This window comes from Pyrus communis, chromosome 8, assembly GCF_963583255.1.
Source record: "Pyrus communis chromosome 8, drPyrComm1.1, whole genome shotgun sequence".
Classification (NCBI taxonomy): domain Eukaryota; kingdom Viridiplantae; phylum Streptophyta; class Magnoliopsida; order Rosales; family Rosaceae; genus Pyrus; species Pyrus communis.
Genome location: NC_084810.1, coordinates 11,647,642 through 11,670,367, shown reverse-complemented (window position 1 = coordinate 11,670,367; position 22,726 = coordinate 11,647,642). Strand labels below are relative to the sequence as shown.

Genomic DNA, 22,726 nt, shown 5'->3' with positions numbered 1-22,726 from the left:
CAAGTTGACTAAAAAAACTATATCTGGTCTAGTACATTATGCTAAATACAATAAAGCACCTATTGCACTCAAATATGGTACTTTTGGACCAAGGACCAGTTCATCATCTTCTTTTGGATGGAATGGATCTTTCTGAATGTCCAAAAAACGAACAACCATTGGCGTGCTGAATGGATAAGCCTTGTCCATACTAAATTGTTTTAGGATTTTTTCAATGTAAGCTGATTAGTGGACCAAAATTCCACTAGCACAATGCTTGATATGCAGGCCGAGACAAAATTTTGTTTTTCCAAGGTCTTTCATTTCAAATTCGTTTTTCAAATATTCAGCAGTTTCATTGAGCTCTTCAGGGGTTCCAACTAGGTTCATATCATCGACATATACTACCACTATAGCAAATCCAGAGTTGGATTTCTTAATGAACACACAAGGGTAAATGACATTGTTGATATACCCTTCTTTAGTCAAATACTCACTGAGACGATTATACCATATTCTTCCAGATTGTTTCAGCCCATACAATGATACCTTAATTTGATTGAGAGCATACCTCGTGGTTTGTTAGTTGTTTTAGGCAACTTAAGTCCTTCTGGGACTTTCATATATTTGTCAGTATCTAATTCTTCATATAGATACGCGGTGAAGACATCCATAAATCACATGTCAAGTTTTTCTAAAACCACTAAACTTATTAAATAACGGAACGTAATTGCGTCCATTACAGGAGAGTATGTCTCCTCATAATCAATTCCAGGTCTTTGCAAAAAGCCTTGTGCAACAAGTCGTGCTTTATATCTTGCAATCTTGTTTTTCTCATTGCGTTTCCTTGTGAATACTCATTTGTAACCCACGGGGTTTACACCAGGCGGGGTTTGGACTATTTGTCCAAAAACATTTCGCCTTTCCAAGGAATTTAATTATGCCTGGATTGCATCTTTTCACTTAGGCCAATCCTGCCTCTATTTGCATTCATCAACAGAGCGGGGCTCAAGATCATCACTTAATATGATTTCAGTGGCTACCGCGAATGCGAACATGTCGTCGATGATTATTTCATTTCGATCCCACAATTCATCAGTACAAGCATAATTTATGGAGATTTCTTTGCTTTCATATACCTCTGTTTCTTTAGGTACATGTGTCTCATCAAGGACATTTTCTTTTTCTGAAAGTACAGAATCATGAATTATAGATTTGTCATTCATTTTTTCTTCTTAAATGATCTCATTTGGATTCAGTTGTGCCCTCGTCTTTCTCTTTCGATGGGCTGAATCTTTTGAACCTGGTGGTCTACCACGCTTTAGGCGTGCACCAGATGAATCATTCGCTGCCACTTTATTTTGTCTAACAGGGACGTCAATTATTACAGGTGCATTTGCGGTTGGTATAAGTGATTTTGTCACTTTCATAGCATCATTAAATGCATCCGGCATTTGATTGTCAACACTTTGAAGAAGAACGATCATTTTCACATTGAGTGCTATGTGGATCAAAATGAGATAAGGTGGGAACAACCTATGTTAGCTCTTTTCGTTCTTCTGGAACGATATTTTCTCCTCTTAACGACGGGAAAACTGTCTCATCAAAGTGACAATCAGCAAAACGAGCTGTAAACATATCATTTTCAAGGGTTCCAAATATCTAATGATAGATGGTGAATCAAAACCCACATAAATTCCTAATCTGTGTTGAGGTCCCATTTTAGTTCGTTGTGGTGGTGTAATAGGTACATAAACAACACAATCAAAAACTCGTAAATGTGAAATGTTTAGCTGATGTCCAAACACGAGTTGTACTGATGAGTATTGGTGGTTAGCTATAGGTCTTAATTGAACCAATGATGCAGCATGTAAGATGGCATGTCCCCATGCAGAAACTGGCAATCTTGTTTTCATGAGCAGAGTGCGATCTATTAACTGAAGCCGCTTGATCAATGCTTCTGCTAACCCATTTTGAGAATGGACATGAGGAACATGGTGTTCAACATCAATGCCCAAAGTCATGCAGTAATCATCAAAGGTTTGAGACGTAAATTCACCAGCGTTATCAAGTCGAATTGACTTAATGGGGTAATCTGGGAACTGTGCTCGCAACTAAATTTTTTGAGCAAGAAGTCTCGTAAAAGCTACATTCTGAGTAGATAAGAGACAAACATGTGACCATCGGGTAAATGCATCAACCAAAACCATAAAACATCGAAATGGTCCACATGATGGTTGAATAGGCCCACAAATATCCCCTTGAATTCTTTGCAGATCAGCATCAACATTTAGTTGTGATGGTCTAATTACCAACTTCCCTTAAGAACAAGCCTTACAAGGGTTATCATTTAAGATAGCAATGTGTCTGCTGAATAATGGATGTCCATTAGAGTTAGTAATGATTCTACGCATCATGGTAGATCCTGGGTGACCCAGATGGTTATGCCAAAGCATGTAAACTTTTGAATCAATGAACTTCTGGTTCATGACAGTATGTGATTCAACTGTCTTTATGTATGTATAATACAATCCACTTGTCAAACCACGCAACGTCTCCAATATACGCTTCTGGGCATCATTGGAGGTAATGCATAGATACTCCACATTTTCTGCACTTTTTCTTTCAATGTGGTATCCATTTAATCGTATGTCTTTGAAACTTAACAAATTTCGAGTAGATCGAGTAATGTACAACGCATTCTATATGGACAATATTGTTCCATTTAGTAACATAATCTGGGCTTTTCCTGAGCCTTTAATCGCATCTGATTGCCCTGATGTTGTTGTTACCCTTACTTTTGTAAGCATCAATCTTGAGAAATACTTTCGATCTCGAAGTATTGTATGCGTGGTTGCGCTGTCTGCAAGACAAATATCTCTGCTATTTCTTATGTTTTAAGAATGACCATAGTTTTTATCCATACTCTCTGAGTAAGTGAATCACAGTTAAAAGCAAGTTATAACAGGAAATTTAAATGTCACTTTTATTGAATCTGAAATGCTAGTTTTGAACTACAAGTTCAGTACATCAAACATAAATGATTTAGTCGGACCGATAAACTTCATTCCCCTTTTCCACAATGAAGTCCAAGACATCTAGGTGGGTTGTGTTCAACTGCCCTGATAAGTTACACACTGGATCAGGTATATCCATTGGTTTAGCCTGGTCGAGAAAATTGGTCTCGACACCCTTTTCCTTGAGGGAGGCTTGATACAGATCCACCAGATATTTTGGGGTATGACAAGTACGCGCCTAGTGCCTATTGTCACCACACCTATGGCAGGCTCATTCAGAGTTTCTGGGAGCATTGTTCATATGAGTTCTGCCTTTGTGGCGATTTACATTTTTGAAGCTCGGACCTGAATTATGCCTCGGAACCTGGTTGTGAAACTGGACACCATGATTCTTGCCTTTCCTGTTCCACCGTTCTAGCCTGTGGCTACGTCCTCGTTTATGATTATTGCCACTAGAGGATGTGGCGTTCACTTCAAGGGAAGCAGCATTCACTTCGGGGAATGGTGCAGATCCAGTAGGTCGGGCATAATGATTTTTCAGCAAGAGCTCATTGTTTTGTTCAACAACGAGGAGTACAGAGATTAGTTGGTTATATTCAGTGAAACCTCGCGCTCTATACTGCTGCTGCAGGAGCACGTTGGAGGCATGAAAGGTGCTGAAAGTCTTTTCCAGCATATCTTCCTCAGTGATTGTTTCCCCACAGAGTTTCATCTGGGAACTAATTCTGAACATCGCAGAATTGTACTAAGCCACTGACTTGAAATCCTGGATCCTTAAGTGAGTCCACTCATAATGAGCTCTTGGAAGAATCACCGTTTTTTGGTGATTGTATCTGTTTCTTAATGCCTTCCAGAGAGCTAACGGATCTTCAACCGTTTGGTACTTGCTTTTTAGTCCTTCATCAAGGTGGCGACGGATAAAGATCATGGCCTTCGCTCGATCTTGAGAAGATGCATTGTTCTCCTCCTTGATTGTTTCTGCAAGATTCCATGCCTCCAGACGGATCTTGACATCCACTACCCAGGTGAGGTAGTTTTTCCCAGCAATGTCCAGGGCAACAAAATCAAGTTTTGCCAAGTTCACCATTTTTTTTTTTCTGAAAGAAAACTGAGATGTGTAAGAACTTGCAATAATATGTAATTTGAGGGATGTAGTGTTAGAACTTCTGGTTCTTGCAAATTCTTCATTTTGATCTTTAGGCCAAAATGATAAACACTCAAAACTTCAGGCTCGAGATGATGAATGAAGAGGGCGATTTTACCGCACCACTCTCATAACATAGAATGGGCGATTATTCCGCACCACTCAAGTAGCAGGAAAATTTAAATATGCAAAGCAGGGTGAGCGATTATACCGCACCACCTAAAATTGCAATGAAATTAAACAACAGGCAAATTTAAACATGCAGGGTATGATGGGCGATAATACTACTCCACCTAAAATTTGTAGTAAAATTAGATCTGCGATCCAAGATAAGTGATGATAACACACCATCTTGGATTGCAGTAAAATTAACATAAATAAACACTGGGTTAGTAATTAAGATCTACACCAAACAAGAAATCAAAGATATATGTAACTGTTAGGTTGAGAACTAAAAGCAGGCATGGTGCAAATAGTTCTTCGGGAGGGTATATCCAGTAGTTGAGGCAGAGGAAAAAGATGAACAGTAAAATCCTTAGAGGGAACATTTTTTTTGTTTTCGTTCGGCGAAAAGGAATGATTTCTTTCAGCGAAGAGAGATGAGAAATGGTTATATTTAGAGAGTCGTGCTGATAACGTATTATAAATATGTCAAAGTTAAAGAGATAACCTTTACTAGTGATAGGTATGTTTTGATTGCAGTCGCGTGCTCTATTTATAAAGCAACTCACATTATTACATTTTGAAATTTACATCACATGAATTTGAAAATACGATCTTTTTGTTTGCAAAGTCTACATCATATTTGTGGGCATTGAAAAATTTGTGTGTGGGCATTCATAACAATGCCAATGTTTTCAACAATAACATAGAAATAGATTGATAATTTCTTCTTTTATTTATTTTATTTTATTTTATTTTTGTCAAAACCCTAATTCAATTTCATGAATTATGGTGAAATTTCGACCCTACTTAGTGTGTCGAAACCCTAATTCAATTTCACGAACATTGGCAGTCTCCGTTTGGCATAGTCACATGTCAGGCTTTTGTCTTTAAATTTAACGACAATTCCCTTAAGAACTTAACGTCTTTAATTTTCCCGTCGTTGGCCATCGTGATCTGCTGCCGGAATCACTGCCAGAAACTACAGAATTCTAGATTTTGTCCAAAGCTTCCAAGTAACGAGGACTAAACTTCCCTCGTTTGCCGAATCTTACCACTCCTTCCTATGGTGGTAATTTCAGGAATACACTATCATCTACATTATATTGTTGATTTTTAGAATGTCCATTAGCAATACTCTTCTATCTGTTTTGTGCTATCTTCGGATTTCTCCTTATCATTTTCATCTTTTTGTGGCATCATCCATAAGTTCTAGACCCAAATAGTCTATTCTTCAACTTCATTTCAACACAAAGAAGTTTTGCAAGACTTACAAAGAAATTTTGCAATCTCTTATCACTTCTAAACAGGAATAGGAAGCAGTTGAGATAACCCTTTTTTGTCGTTCAACTTTAACTTGTTGACAAATCAAACATCTTTTCACATATTAAGCAATATCATTTTTCATACCTGACCAATAGTATGATACATCTTGGTAGAGCCATGATGCATAACATAGGCTGAAATATGTTTTTCATCTAAGGTATCTTTTTTAGTTCTTCATCCTTAAGAACATTGAGTCGGTTCCCAAACATGAATGTTATATCTCTTCTAACTTTGTGATCATGTCGTGTACCATTTGCCACTTCTTCTATTAACTTCAAACATAACTGATCATTCCTTTGAGCTATGCAGACCCGATTAACATGTACAGGTCTAACTTAAAAATAAGCTAGTAAAGTTCCACTATTCTCCTTTCCAACTGAACTCCAATTTTTCTTAGCTTAACAAGAATAGGTAGATGAACTTCATGAAGTAAGTATAAGAGCATTAACTATCACATTAGCAAGATCAGGGTGATACTCGATCATACAGTTGTCATCATTGATTAGCTTCATCCATCTTTTTTGTCTCAAATTAAGATCTTTCTGGTCAAACAAATACCTCAAACTATTGTGATAAGTAAAGACATGACTGTAAACACGAAAATTCCTGACGACGAATGAGACAAGAACACGTGTACAAAATATATTTTGTATTAATGATTTTGGGGTTACAATCTCTTTGTAATTTGATCCTCTGATTCGATCTCCGTAAGGTGTTGATTTGTGGATGTGTAATTAATCCAAGGGTCGTCGAGGCTTTATCTTGGATGAACGGTTTGAAGTTTCTTTAAGGGCCATTGGGGCTTGATCTTGATGGTTGAGGGAAGTTTCTTCAAGGGTCTTCAGGGCTTGATCTTTGAAGGTTGATGAACGGGTCTTCAATGGGCCTTTGGGCTCGATCTTGAATAATGGTTGTGCGGATTTCTTCAAAGGGCTTTTGGGCTTGATCTTAAAGGTTGATGGATGAGCGGATCTTCAAGGGCTTTTGGGCTTGATCTTGAAGAATGGTGATGAACGGATCTTCAAGGGCTTTTGGGCTTGATTTTGAAGAACGGTTGGATGTGTGGATTTGTTGACGTTGTTGATCAAAAGGGCCGTTAGGGCTTAATCTTAGGATGAATGGATGATGAACGATGAACACTTTCTTCAAGGGCTGGTTTGATCTTGAAGGAGGATTTGACGAAGATCGAAGAGAGCTTTCTTGATCCTTCGAGATTTGCTTGAGAGCTTTAGAGTTTCAAAGCTTCAGGGTTTTCGTGTGATATCAATTGCCCTCCCAAAATGAATGCCTTGGCTTCCTATTTATAGAATTCCAAAACTTGATTTTTGGATTTAAATAATCAGATGAAATAAATCATTTCTGTCAGGTATTGACATGTGTCCTATTTGATGACTTTTCCAATTTATTTCAATTTTTCGTTGAGTCACACGCTACGTGTAAAATTTATGTGACACGTGAGAATTGAAATTTTAATTATTGGTCAACATTCATTTCATCGAAATTTCGATGTCTACAAATGGCCCCACATCAAGGTGCGTCGCATACATGTGCTTGTCACGTGTCGGAGATGCGTTTTGAAGTCCCTTAATGTAGATGTTGATCCAAGGGCCGTCAAGGCTTGATCTTGAAATGGACTGAAAGTTTTCTTCAAGGGCCACTGAAGCTTGATTTTGAATTGGGCTGAAAGTTTTCTTCAAGTGCCGTTGAGGCTTGTTCTTGAATTTTGTTTGAAATTTCTTCAAGGGCTGTCGAGGTTAGATCTTGAATGAAATTGGACCACAAGGAGCTTCACGTGGTAGATCTTTGCGCTTGTTGACTTTCCATAGCTTTGATCTTGAACGGGGTTGGAGGATTTTTTGCTTTCCTCTAATCGTTGACTTTCCACAAGCTTATTCTTGAACTGGGCTGGAGATCTGAGCAAGTAAGAAGATAGTTCCTTGGTGGTGGTGATTTGATGGCGTTACATGGCAAGGCTTTGACCTTCGGCGACGGTGTAATCGAATGGTTGTTGAAGTTTCTCAAGCTCTTGGATTAGAGCAACAATGCCGAGCTTGGATTTGACTCAGATACCTCCATCTGGATCATGCGGTTCTGCAAGTAAGGGTGCCACGCTATAGTGATCTGTTACAGCTTTCCATGCTGCATTATTCTCTGCTTATTTTTTATTTTTTATTTTTTTTATGGCCGAAGTGGTATGCAGCCTTTTGCCTTTAAATGGTCATTTAGAACATCACTTCTCAGTGACTCATCCATGCTTGGCAGCTTTAGCGTAAAGAGCCGGCATCATATCAACTGTTCTGAAGTATTTTCTGGGGAAACTCGAGACTTATTAACAGTTGAAGATGAGCACTCGAGAGCAAGGCTAGGTAAGCAACCAGGCAAAGGTTCTAGGTAATCAGTTCCAGATCGGAAGTTTGATTTCAGGTTCCGACTGATTGCTTTCTTTCTCCTTGTTTTGCAGGTAAGAGTAAGGGTAAAGGAAAAGACAGGGAAAAAGCATGCCATGAGATATCTTTGCTTTCGACCCTGATGATATGAGATACTTTTGCTTTTATAGAAGTAGCTTTCCACAAGTTTAATCTTAAACTGGGCTAGGGGGTTTCTTCTGCCAGAGTTGCACCAAATGTCTGAATTTACTCATTTTATCTGGAGCTGAACTTAATTCAAGGGTGGTGGACACTTGAACTTGAATCGGACTTGTGATTTCTTCAAGGGCTGTCGAGGCTTGTTCTTGAACGAAATGGGACCACAAGCAGCTTCACGAGGTAAGTGATATTCGGCTCCGTTGGGGATGAATCAACATTTATAGTTCACCATGCTTTAGCGAGTCGACTCAAGAATTTGAGGGTTAAAACAAGTCTATCAAATCTAAAGTACATTCGACCCTGATGATATGAGATACTTTTGCATTTGAGGAAGCGGTTGATGAACCGACACATTTTTTTTTTTTTTTTTGGCACGTTTGTCTCCACATGCTTTGATGCATCATTTTCATTTACCTTATTTGTTCTCCAGGCAGATGTGGTATCTTCTTAGGAAGTACATCAATAGTTGAAGATGAGTACTTGAGATCAAGGCTAGGTAAGCAATCAGGGAAGGTCCAGGCAGTCGGTTCTAGATCGGAAGGTTGATTCAATGTGCCGACTAATTGCTCTTTTTCTCATTGTCTTGCAGGGAAGAACAAAGACAAAGAAAAAGACAGGGATAAAGCATGATATGAGATACTCTTGCTTTCGACTCTGGTGATATGAGATACTTTTGCTATGGTGTGACTTGTTTGCAGAGGTATTCTCGAGGAAGAATAAAACTTGAGTATTTTGAAAGGCTTTGTTGGGAGTGCATTCTCGGAAGTGAGGAAGGGTTGGGCATTTTGTGCAGGTCTGCCTTGCTATGGAAGACAAAGGTCGACATATATAGGAGTTTCCTAACAACCAGTAGTGGCACTATTCTTTTACTCTTGGCGGCAACCGTTGGGGGTAATTGAAACAGTAAGATTCACGCGTTTTCAACTTTGTCAAAAATCTTTGACAAAGTTGCCTGTGATTTTTGCAAAGCTGAGGTTGCGTGTGCAATGTGCTGACAAATCCGAAAAAGTCGATTTTTTTTGAAATTCGGAAAGCGGTGCCTCTTCGATCTCTGAGCAAGTGGCCTTGTTGCCTTTTTGATTTCTGAACAAGCGGCCTTGTTGCCTTTTCGATTTCTGAACAAGCAGCCTGGCTTTTGAAATTTGAGGAGAGGTGCCTCTTTGATTTCTAAACAGGCCCTGTTGCCTCTTCTTTTTATAGAGGCATTAATCGTGTTCAAAAACACACTTAGAGAGTTGCTGCCAATAGGAATTTCCCTCATTTTGTATTTCTAAAAACTCGATTTACACGACCTCTTCTTCCTTCATCATTCCTGCAAATGGCTTGCCCATCTGGCCGTCGTCTTGATTTGAATATTGGAGAAGATGCCAACATGCCTTCTCAAGACAACATATGACACCCATCATTCGTATCCCCCAACGGTCTTTTTACAGTTGGGGACTCTGTGATGAAGAAGGACATAACCGCTACGGTGGTTGCTAGAAATCTTCTCACCCCTAAAGATAACAGGATCCTTTCCAAGCGGTCTGATGAGCTGGCTGTTCAAGACTATTTGGCTTTCAGTGTTCAGTGTGTGAACTTTGTATCAAACATGGGCCAACACCATCTTGCTTGAACTCGTCAAGTTGAGTCACTTATGGCTGAGGTGGCGAGTCTTAAGCAAGAGATTAGAGGGCTTAAGCATGAAAACAGAGAGTTGCACATGCTTGCCAATAGTTACTCAACGAGCATGAAGAGAAAGCTTGACCAGCTTCAGGAATCCGAAAGTCGGATTCAGAGTGACCATCAGATGTTTGTGGCTTTACTCCAGAGGCACCTATTGCTTTCGTCCTTTAGAGTTTTACCAAGTGTTGAGGCTCCAAACAATCAATCTCCGCCTTCTCTTCTTCCTGGAGTTCCGCCGAATGATGAGGCTTCACATGAGCAACCTTTGTGAAGGCTCATTTCTGTATTTTTTATTTATTTTTTTATTTTTTTTTTTCACATATGTAATCACATATCTGTAATTTATCAGAGATATCAATAAATAAGCTTTATTTTATTCAGTGTAATGTGCTAAATATAATAGAGCATATATATATATATATATATATATATATATATATATATATATATATATATATATATTTTCACATGGTGCCGGTGCACCAAGATTCCACCTTTTCTTATTCTTTCCAGACCGGTGTGTCCCTTTTCTTCTTTTATATATATTCTCCACATGGTGCAGGGAGGAAATGCAGAGGAGCTTGGAGTAACAGGAGGTAAGAGACGGATAAGATCTTTGGGTGTGAGTTGACAAACTTTGGTTTTGTCAATCACATTCAAAGGCAGCAGCAGAGGCAAGCAGATGTGAGTTGACAAACTTTGGTTTTGTTAATCACATTCACAGGTAGCGGCCATGGCGGAAGTGCAGAGGCAGCCGGAGCTTGAGGTAGTGCAAAGCGTTGAGCTTCGCGATCGGCTAATAGTTTGACAGCGGTCACTGAAGATCTTTGAGCTCGAGGTTGTTGGTAGCGGTGAGGAGGATTGTAGAGCAGGAGGATGCAGCTTCAGTGGAGGTGCATTAAGGTAGTGTAAAGTGTTGAGCTTCACAACCGGCTAGTCGTTTAACAGTGGTCACTGAAGTTCTTCGCCGACTTTGATCCTGATGGCCAGAGTGACGAGCTTGAGGTTATTGGCAGCGGCTAGGAGACAGAAGAAGAAGCTATTCCTTCTGTTCTGCCATAGAAGATGAACCTCCGAAATCCGAAGCTCCACCATTACCATCACTGAGCACAGCCACTGACAACAGCCATTGCACATCGCCTCCTCCGTTCGATCAATGAATTCAATCAGCACACCGGCATCATATCTTTTCACAAGAGGGCGGAAGACAGGGTCATCCAGAAGAGCCTTGTTAGTTGGAAGCATCAGAAGACCCTCACGCTTTCCCTCACCAAATCGTCACCGTGCTCCGACCTTTGCAACTCCATAAGCTTCTTAATCAAACCCCTCCTCTAGCATCGCATCAATAGCCCCCTCGATTGATTCGAATTTGATTTCCGTCTAAGGCGTTGTGCACAATATGCGCTCTAAACCCAATAGGTTCACGATTCTTTGCTAAATTCACATCCCTGCAAGATTTGAAGCCTTTCCTTCTGCGAAATCAGTAATTTTGCAATCTGGGTTGCAGTAGAGTTCTGATTTCGATGCGTCTTTCACTCTATCCGATGGAATTATCTTGGAGAATCTCGGTGGAAAGTTCACGAATCGAAGAATGGTTTTGGGAACAGCGTGACTGCCGTTGGTGTTGTTGAAGCGTCTGCACTGCCTTTCTTTGTCAGATTCTCACATCGTTTCTTCAAGAACTTACGGTCCTTCGCCATTTGCTTCAACGTTGTCCTTGCTCTTATGTTCTGAAACTAGACTTCCACTTGTCTAGGCCGAAGCCCAAGCTGTTTGGCCAACGCCAATTTTTTGCTTAGGGTTGAGAGTGTTGAGCTGCTTGAAACTCTCTTCGAGAATGGTGGACTAATCTGAGTTTCTTTCTGCACGCCTCGCTATTTCCGTCGTCATCGTCCAGGGCATCGGAGTGGTCCTCTTTTTCTTCGCCCTCCACATTGCACTTGGGAATCTTGGGTTTGGATTCAGCGTTCAAGGTGTGGGTGGTCTTATTATTGGCGATGTCGACTTCGAGCAAGTTGCGGTTCTCAAGGCAGCTGGAGCTGTAGACGTAGTCGATTGATTGGGCCTTGCGGAGCTTACCAAGGAGGCCGTCGATCCAACTCATGTGACATAGATCAGAAACTTGAGCGGCTTCTTGGCACCGTGGGGATTAAAGAAAGAGACTGATATGGCTGATGATGATCTTGTGTTGGCGAGATTGACTGCGCCAATGTGGAAGGAGCTCGATGAAGAAAGTGGTGAGGATAGGTTATCTTTTTGAATTCTTGAGGCCTTGAGCTGTGGTGTACTCCATTTGATTTAGTGGATATTTTGTCACGGGCCTTGAGGTTTAGAGGGTCCAAGAGGCCTCTAAGAGGCCATCCTAGTTGTTTGGGCCGAGAATATATATATATATATATTTTTTTTTTAAGAAACCGTATTTTATTTTTCTTTTTTATTTATTTATTTATATTATTTATTATTTATTTGTTTTTTTTTTAATTATTATTTTTTATTTTTTTACTTACTCAGTATATTGATGAATTTCTTTGCTTGTTTTGACGAAGGTTCTTTTGCTCGTGCTTGGAGCTTGTTCCAGTGCGTCACTTTTACCGTGTGGGGTTGTGCAAAAGACTGCAGCGAGTTTATGCTGTGTAGTGCCTTTTGGTGATGACTTTCTTCGGTGGTGACTTCGTCGTGCCTCTTGCCATTGCTTGGAATGACTGTTTTGTAGCTGTCTTCTTTGCTGTGCTTACTCTTGCAGGCCAGGAGCGTTTGTTGTCGCCTTTTACGCTCGTGTGGACAAGGAGCTTTTGGTGCCGTTTGCAGTTTCAGCTCATGCAGGCAAAGCGCTTTTGGTGCCGTTTGCAGTTTCAGCTCATGCAGGCAAGGAGCGTTTGTTGCCGTTTGCAGTTTCAGCTCGTGTGGGCAAGGAGCATTGTGCTGTGTATAGTTTAGGCTCATTTAGGCGAGGAGCATTTGTTGTCGCCTTTTAGGCTCATGCGAACGAGGAGCTTTGTGAATTTGTCAAACGATCTTGGAGAGGCATTCCTTGCAATCTTCATAGCAAAGAGTCTTGATCGAGTGATTGAAGAAGTCTTTGGGGAAGAAATCACGGACCGTGATGGCAACAAACGATCTTCGTGTCACAATTTCATCATCTTCAACACTTTCATGTAGCTTTGGAGGTTGACGAGAGCTACGTTGCCCTTTTTCTGATTGGTGAACTTATGGAGGAGACGTATGCTTCTTGTACATTTTCTTTGAAGTGACATGAGTCCATCCTTCAACTTCACTTGACTTGACTAACATGGTTTTGGAGCATGCCCTCAACGGTTGAGGTGAAGATTTTGAGTCGAAAAAGCCAGAAATGACGGTGGTATAGTTTGACTTCACCACATCGTCAAGCTCTAGCTCGATGATTCCTTTTTGAGCCAGCTTCATGATGAGATTTTTCAGCACAAAGCACTTTTTCGTCGAATGACTGATGAACATGGCAACCACATCAGAGTCGGGGAATGGATAAGTCTTTTCCTCAAGCTTCTTCAAAGTGTGTCTACGCATCTCTTGATCACGAAAAGCTTCAGTTTGAATTGCCTTGCCTCGTGTAGAGATTTTGACTGGAGTTGTGCTGATCATCATTGCTTTCTTGGTGGGTTTCTACGCAGCCTTATCCACTTTTGGCCCCAAAACTTTGTAGTCGGCGATCGATTCTTTCTTCCCATGATGGGCGATGCTTAACTCCATATCATGGGTGCAAGTGGCTAACTCCTCAAAGGTTCTTGGTTTGATGCCTTGAAGGATCTAGCGTAGTCCCCACTGCATGCCTTGAACGCACATCTCGATGGCGAAGGTTTTAGAAAGCCGATCTTTGCAATCCAGACTTAATGAACACCATCTATTGATGTAGTCGACGACAGGTTCATCCTTCCACTATTTCGTACTGGTCATCTCCAGCATGCTCATAGTGCAGCGAGTGCTGTAGAAGCGGTTAAGGAATTCCCTTTCTGGTTGATTCTAACTGTTGATAGACTCAGGCTCAAGGTCGGTGTACCAGTCAAAGGCGTTACCTTTTAGCGAGCACACGAACTGCTTGACGAGGTAGTCTCATTTTGTCCCAACATTGTTGTACGTTTCAATAAAATGGGCGACATGTTGCTTTGGGTTTCCTTTTTCGTCAAACGGCATGAACTTTGGTGGTTGATACCCTGACGGCATATGCAAGCTATCAATCCTCTTGGTGTATGGCTTTGAGTATAGCAGTGCATCTCGTGAAGTGTTTCCTACCTGTGCTCTGACGGTGTTGGCAATCATATCCTGAAGCTGCTGAATGGAAAGAGATCCCATGAGCGCCATTGCTTGGTCTGGCTCCGGCTTCTCAACGTTTTTCTCCACTAGAGGCTCATCTTCTTTGTTGGTTTCTCTATTTAGTGGCTCAACCTTCGGGTCGCGATCAACTTTTTCGTCATGCTGCGCTTCCAATCGGTTGATGAGTGCGGTGATTTGCAAGTCTTTCTCATCGCGATCCTTGTGAGCCTTGCAATTGCTTCACTCATTTGAGCCAGTTGTTCTTCAATAGAGGTAACACCGATGGTCATGACTTGTGCAACCAATAGGCACGACTTTTCTTTAGACATCCAGGGTGTTGACGAAGAACCCCATTGGCCATTTTGGGATGTCATCTTGTGCGCCTCAACAGCATGCTTCAGTGCCCTTAGCAAGGTCAGGTTGATGACGGACTCGCGCGTTTGATGCTCCCCTTGCTGGCTTAGCGGTACCAACTTTGAAGCGGCATGTTGAGGAGTGGTTGTGGCGCCAATGGATGCTTCATTCATGGTGGAAGTGCTTAGGCTTCTTCCCTTGGTGGTTGCAAGAACGGCTTGTTCCTTGCTTGATGCCATTGATTTTGGAGGTGGGCTTTGGTTTTCTTGAACGGAGAAAGAGATGAGAGGTAGATATTATCCCACCAGGCATGCCAAATTTGTAAACACGAAAATTCCTAACGACGAAAGAGACAAGAACGTGTGTACAAAATATATTTTGTATTAATGATTTTGGGGTTACAATCTCTTTGTAATTTGATCCTCTGATTCGATCTCCGTAAGGTGTTGATTTATGGATGTGCGATTGATCCAAGGGCCATCGAGGCTTGATCTTGGATGAGCGGTTTGAAGTTTCTTCAAGGGCCATTGGGGCTTGATCTTGAAGGTTGAGGGAAGTTTCTTCAAGGGCCTTCAAGGCTTGATCTTTGAAGGTTGATGAACGGGTATTCAAGGGGCTTTTGGGCTTGATCTTGAATAATGGTTGTGCGGATTTCTTCAAGGGGCTTTTGGGCTTGATCTTAAAAGTTGATGGATGATCGGATCTTCAAGGGCTTTTGGGCTTGATCTTGAAGAACGGTTGGATGTGTGGATTTGTTGATGTTGTTGATCCAAAGGGCCGTTGGGGCTTGATCTTAGGATGATGGACGATGAACGATGAACATTTTCTTCAAGGGCCGTCGGGGCTTGATCTTGAATTGGTGGAAGTTCTTCAAGGGCAGTCGGGGCTTGATCTTGAAGGAGGATTTGACGAAGAATGAAGAGAGCTTTCTTGATCCTTCGAGATTTTCTTGAGATCTTTAGAGTTTCAAAGCTTCAAGATTTTGGTGTGATATCAATTGCCCTCCCAAAATGAATGCCTTGGCTTCTTATTTATAGAATTCCAAAACTTGATTTTTGGATTTAAATAATCAGATTGAATAAATCATTTCTGCCAGGTATTGACACGTGTCCTATTTGATGACTTTTCCGATTTATTTCGATTTTTCGTTGAGTCACATGCAACGTGTAAAATTTATGTGACACGTGAGTGTTGAAATTTTAATTATTGGTCAACATTCATTTCATCAAAATTTCGATGTCTACAATAACACATAATGCTGCCATATGTTTAATGCAAAGACCATTGCTACTACTTTCAGGTCATGGGTAGAATAGTTCTGCTTATGATGTTTCAGCTGTCTAAAAGCATAAGCTATCAGTCTCCCATGTTGCATCAACCCAAACCTTGATGTCAAGTATCAACATAAACTTCAAATTCCTTGCTCTAGTCAGGAAAAGCAAATACTGGTGCCTGGGTGAGAAAATACTTCAATTCTTGGTAACTACCTTCACAACCTTCATTCCACTCAAAAGTTACTCCTTTCGTGTTAACTTAGTAAGTGGGGCAACTATAAAAGAAAAGTCTTCCACAAATCTCCGATAATAGCTTGCAAGACCCAAGAAACTTCTTATCTCTAACATATTTCTTGGTTGCTCCTAATTAACAACTGCAGAGATCTTCTACAGTCGACAAAGATTCCTTAAGCTGAAATAACATGGCTCAAGAAACCAGTATTATCCAATCAAAACTGACACTTGCCAAACTTAGCATAAAGCCTTCTTCGTCTTAACCTTTCCAACACAAGTCTAAGGTGTCTAGCATGGTCTTATTCACTTTTAGAATACACGAGTATATCACCAATGAAGACTATCACAAATTTGTCTAATATGATTGGAAAACTCTATTCATCAAATCCATGAAAGCTGCAGGGGTGTTAATTAAACCAAAAGGCGTAACGAGAAATTCATAATGACCATATAATGTTTTAAAAGTAATTTTTGGAACATCTTCAACATGAATCTTCAATTGATGATATCCAGATCTTAAGTCAATTTTAGAGAAAACTTGAGCTCCTCTAAACTGACATAGTCAATGCACAGATGCATGCTCTCATCCTTTTTCTTCACAAACAACATAGGAGCACCACACGGAGAAGTGCTTGGCTGCACAAAACCTTTGTCCACTGACTCCTGCAACTGAACCTTCGGTTCCCTTATTCAGCTGGTGCCATTTGATATGGCGTGAGAGATATCGGATCAGTTCCAGGTAAGAGATCAATGGTATGTTGGATTTATCCAATATAAATCAACCTTTAAGTGGTCTACTACATGTAATAGGAATGTAATATTGGAGAAATAATGTTAATTGTGATTTGATCTCTTAAAGATATTAATCCTATATCATGTGTCTTATATTGGAAATAGGATTGATGGAATCCTTAATTGACTATAATTATGATACTTAACTTAGAGGCTAAGAAAGTAAGTTTAGGTTTCCTTTATGGATGGAAACTCTAGCTTTTAGCCTATATATATAAACATTGGTCCCTATAAGCCCTAGAACACACAACATAATGCTTCCCATAGAGTAGTTGTATTTGGCTAGGTGTTTATAGAAGATCTTGGTGTTGCCGTGCTCTACTACTTTTGTGTTCGATTTCCATGGTCACCATTGGAATCAGGTTAGTCACTCCTTCAAGTTGTCGAGAAAATTGATGAACTGAGCTTTAAAATTTTAAGCAACGTGTTGAGAGTAAATACAATTGTCTTGAAATTTTGTGCAATTTGTCAACTCACATCCCTTCAATTGCCGTGAGTAAAGCATACATAACAATGATAATTCTTGAGCAATTGTATAATTAATATATTGTCGTTATGACCTACTTCCTGGGACTGCATGCTTCTTGCAACCAATTGAATTTGGCTCTGATCATTCATGTCAATTGCTTCAAGTCGTAATACACCCATGGCCTAATTAATTTACTTAAGAGACTGAATGCAAACTGCATAATCAATAATTAGATTTGGATTTTAAATGTGGCAAGCCTGCTATTGTTAAAGCTCTTATCGTATTCGGTTCTGATAAAGGGATGTAAAGAAAAGTTTGATTAGTTAATTCATTGGATTAACTATGATTGAAAACCATGGAATATTTCAGAGTTTTATTTCAATTTTAATGCTAATATTTTGGTTGACCATGTACTACTATTGTATAAGTTGAAGCAATGAAGGTTAGGGTTCCTTTTTACACATCCAGCGGCTGCAGCCTACCACCTCAAGGGCTTCAAGGCAGGCTCTATTATATTACCTCGATAGACCTCCTATGTTAGGTGCGTCCAAGGTGGACACCACAACGGCCCCACACGGATCAATGCCTAAGATCACAAGTTCACATGACTGAACTCGGCAAAAGTATAGGTTACATACAATTATAATCTCAAGTTTTTCTTGTAAGCATATGTAGGTATTTACATTTGTTCTAACCTTGCATTGGAGAATTTCTTGAGATTCTTCAGTCGAACAAGCCCAATGAAGAGGTTCGTATATACATCATTATATGAAATTCTGGTATGATCTTTCTTTTGGTCTTTACAATAAATTATATAAGGAATGGTTGTGTTGGATTCATAAAGTGTTCAATTGTTCCCGTAAAATCCAACCATGTCGTGACATCTTTCTGATTGTAGGAGACGGAATTAGTCATATCCTATAATTTATCAATACTATTGGGATATATTGTGCCTATGATTGTGAAAACATATATTAAGGTTATGTTTCAGGGATGCATATCTTAAGTTCTCTGCATATCAACTTTATACATGCTTGTCAATGAATATAATGTATTTCTTATACATGAAGGTAATTTAATATAAATTTTGGCAACATAATTAAGCAAAAGGTGTGTTGGTTCAAGCATGTATGGGATGATGCAATTTTAAACATTGCCGTGAGCTTGGAATGTGGTGCATTATAGTTTTTGGTTAATCATGTGATTATACATATGTTTATAAAGAATTAGTGAACATATGAAGGCATGAGGTATTTATTTATTCAAAGTATGTGACTAAATTGATAAGCATAAATTTTCAAACATGTATTATTGTTTATGGTTTTTCCTATGCCTAAATAATTTAAACAGTGCTTTGAGTAGTAAATTTTTATGTGCCATAAGGGGAGAAGAAAAGAAACTTTTTCAAGGCTAATGTAGGGCATATATTGGAGATGTTTTCTATGGAAGAAATTTTTTTTGGTTGTTCCTTTAATTTAATTTGGTATTTACAAAATGATTTTAATGCTATGTTTAGTAGTTTTGTACTACAGAAAGAAATATATAAAAGGAAAGGAACCCGTTTGATTTGAGTGATTTAGTTTTAATTTAAAGGAATGTATTGTTCTCTCACATTACATAAGGTATTTCTAATTGACTCCGTAATGATCAGTATTGACATTCTTGTAGAGAAAACTTGTTCTATATGTGATTAATATCCTTCAAGTATGCTGTCAGGTTTTTTGAGATTAATTTAATGTCAAAGGGAGTCATGAAGGAATTAGTGCCATTTGTTGGCAAGACTTGAAGCTCGAATCAGGTTATAATAATTTTGTCACTTACAGTTAATTAATCCATGTGACTTCTTGTATTGTATCAGGGCTGAGTTGATCAATGTCTTGTCAACTAAGCAAGCCGTAGCGGCTTAGTTGATGCTGGGACTATGGTTTTTGAGTTACTTCGATCAACATTGCATCTTAATTAGAATAAAAGCGATAATCTTCAGCCTGCAGGTGTGGATTGTTTTTTTTAGTTTAATTATGATGGCATAGTATGAGTTTTATTTCATAAGAGGAAAGCTTTATCTGCCCATAGCTGTTGAAGTTTTTCATGAAGGTACTCTTGAGAAATAAAATCCAGTACTAGAAATTAGTTAATTTTCTGCCTATAGGTGTAAATTGACCTAGTTTCATGAAGTTTATTGGGGATCAAGTTTCATGCCATCAGTTGCAAATATTTCCACTATGAGCCCCATAATAGGTTGTGGTTTTAAGGCATGGAAATCGGTTGCATCATGACGTATTTTGTGTCTCTTCATGAGACTTGTTGATGCAAAGTATTGGACCCATGAAGGTTAATCAAGGATTGCTAAGGTACACATTGTTTAAATCTTATGCTTGTAAATCTTTTCAATTTGAATATGATGTCGGTTTAGAGGATGAAATTTGACTACTAAAGTTTCCTTTGGACATCGAAATTGATGCAAAAATTAACTTAGCACACGAATTAAACCCTCTTTTGACAATTGTAGTATATATGTAAGTAGGGATCGTTCTTAAACCAGGGATTAGGAGGGATTGCTAAACACTTTAAACTGACTCAAATAGATAAAACTAAGTTTTAAAACACTTAACTCAACTTAAAAGACTCAAAACAAGTTCACAAGACTCAAACTTAGCTAAAAACACTCAAAACTGCCTAAAAACACAAACTGGGCAGATTTGACTCTAAACACAATTTTGGACGAATTTTGGTTTTAACTTGACTCAAATCACTTAAAAACATAATCTAAAACAGATTCTAACTAGTTAGACACTCTAAAATAAATGGGGATTTGGTTTTGGACAAAAATAAAGTAAACACAATAAAAACTAGAACTAGGCAGATTTGCACGAATTTGGTGAAAATAAATGGATGATGGGCTAGCTAGGAGGTCTTTCTCCACACATGACAAACTTGCATACAAAACAATCTCCAGTTGCTTTTTCAATGAACCATGAACCTCAACACCCCAAGTTAATTAGGTACGCTTAAATTAACCCTCAGACTTTCCTTAAGTCATTGAATTGAATGGAATTAGCGCATTGCAATCAAATTATTCCTCAACAGTTCTCTTCATGAAAGCGCATAATAGAGAAACAATCAAAGATCATTAATTTCTATGAAAATCGTAAGTGTTGACGATGCGTTCATAACTATGAAAGCGCATGATACTTATGCCAAGAATTTACTTAACATGATTGTGACTAACAAACTTTACTACTTATGAGTATAAGTTCCCAACGATTAGGTGAAGCTCCCTTATATCCTAGCATCAGATTTATGCATGCAAATTAAGTGTGCACTCTCAACCCACATACACAAACAAGTTTTAATTCAAACAGATAAGCAAATTGAATTCATAATTCATGAAATCACAATTGGAAGTAATCAAATCATAATTCAAATATAGCCATGGTTTCGAAATTCCCCCTAGCTAAGAGGGGATTAGTTCCTCATACTCACATAACAAAGATTCTTGAATTTAAACATTGAAAAACACAAGAAAGATTACACCTAAAACGTTCCAGCAACTCTAAGTCGAATGGCATGCACGTCTAGGGCTCTCCTCCTTCTTCCTTGCTGTGGCACAAGGTGTGGGTGGTGGTTTTGGGGGTTATGAACGATGTATTCTTGCTTGGGATGATGAATGATGGCTGATTAGGATGAAAGGGTGCTGCAGATTGTGTATGGAGGTGTGGGGATTGAATGAATGATGGAGAATTAGGGTGGAAGGTTGCGGCAAGGGTTTTCTAAATAGCCTAAATGGTTGATGCGAATTTGTGGCTGAAAATATGATTATATAGTTCGGCCAACCCTAGGGTTAATTAGATTAGGGTTACAACTTAGCAGATTTTAAGGATTAGGGCCCTAGGGTTCGGCACATTGCTTGGAAATTAAGTCTTAGCCCAATTAATTTCTGATATGGACTTATACAATCCAAATCCAAGAGGAAAAAGGCCAATTTAAATCAGAATCCAAGAGGAAAAAGGTTTAGGACTTTCGTCCAAAATTGGGCCTTCTAGAAACTAAGTGTTTTGTGGCTGATTTTGGGTTTTCTAGAAGAAATAAAAGGCGGAAGGGTGCGGCACCCTTCTAGGGTCAGATAAGGCTTCTAGAAATTAGGTTTTTAGGTCCACTTGCAGCTAGGATTAAGGTGGAACAAGATTAGGTTAGGATAAGATAGGATAAGGTTTGGATAAGATAAGGTTGTTAGGATAAGTTTCCATATTTCTTGCTCTTTCCTTATCTTCTTTGTCTTGAACTTTCCTTTTCTGATTTGTAGCATGTTCCTAGCCTTTTGAACTCCAATTTCGTCCATCCATCTTGGCCCATACATGTGCTATCCATTTAGTGCCCAAAACTGCTCCAAAATGCACCAAAATGCACTTCCTTGCTACTTTAACCCTTTGGACCTACAAACACACGAAAATGACTTGAAATACTACATTAACTAAGAAATAACAACACAAATGCACAAGACAAGCTAACTAAGTCGCATAAATATGCTCCTATCAGAAATTGAAATGATATGAAATTGAATTTGTTATGGATGCATAAATTCATGATAGATGCACATAATTGTTTCTAGCATATTACATGACTTAATTTAAATCGGGTGAATGACACGTCTAATGGTCACCAAATGATCTAAATTTTGGATATGTTCAACATATAGATGTCTACTATGTGTTTGCAAATTTTCGTAATTTTCGTAATTTTCTGCCATGTATGTTAATTATGGTGAATTTACTAGTCACCCATGCTCGTATAGACAGTTTTATTGGCAGATTGTGTTGGTCTTTTTGAGATGTGACTTTAGACAACTATTTTGACCCAAAACGGCTTTATATTTTTATTTTATGAAGATTAGTATCTCTATTTTGATCAGTATAAATTTGGTAGCAATCAAGTTTATATATTAATTATGATTAATTCTAAAGTAAGTGTAACTCGTTGCTGAAATTCTGTTTGACAACTTTATGTTGGTTGTAATGTCTATTTTATTATATCCAAAATATAAAGCAGTTTTATTTAGGTACATCTTTGAAAGAGTGTTTGCCCAAGTGGGAGAATTAGTGAACAAAAATTGGGCTTCACACTCGTTAACTTATTTGCAAGTATAAACTCTGAAAACTTAGTGGGAGTTGTTCTAAAATTTTGAGCATTAAGTGGACTTGCATGAATCTATTAAAGCGTTATTCTATCTTCCATGAATTTGTGTTACTCGAATGTCTATAATATGTTTAAGTTGCACGAATGGATACTTGGTATATGCGTACATTTTTCTGTTATTTGCAATCATTTGGATTTCTTGGTTGATCATTTGTTTTGAGGCTCATAAGGGCTTAGCATAAATGTGGAATTATTAATACATATAAGATGGTTGTTAGATGAATGTCTTTTGTGTAACAGTGGTG

The 22,726-nt window shown here is 38.9% G+C and overlaps 1 protein-coding gene across 1 annotated transcript; it reads right to left on the bottom strand.

The window, feature by feature from the left end:
- Window positions 1–3,741: 3,741 nt before the first annotated feature.
- On the bottom strand, window positions 3,742–4,083 carry LOC137742957 (uncharacterized). Its single transcript, XM_068482890.1, has one exon. The coding sequence runs from the start codon at window positions 4,081–4,083 to the stop codon at window positions 3,742–3,744; it is 342 nt and encodes a 113-aa protein (XP_068338991.1).
- Between the last annotated feature and the right edge of the window lie 18,643 nt (window positions 4,084–22,726).

Coding starts and splice junctions, on each gene's coding strand:
- LOC137742957 (XM_068482890.1), bottom strand. CDS start 4,083: ATGGTGAACTTGGCAAAACTTGATTTTGTTGCCCTGGACATTGCTGGG.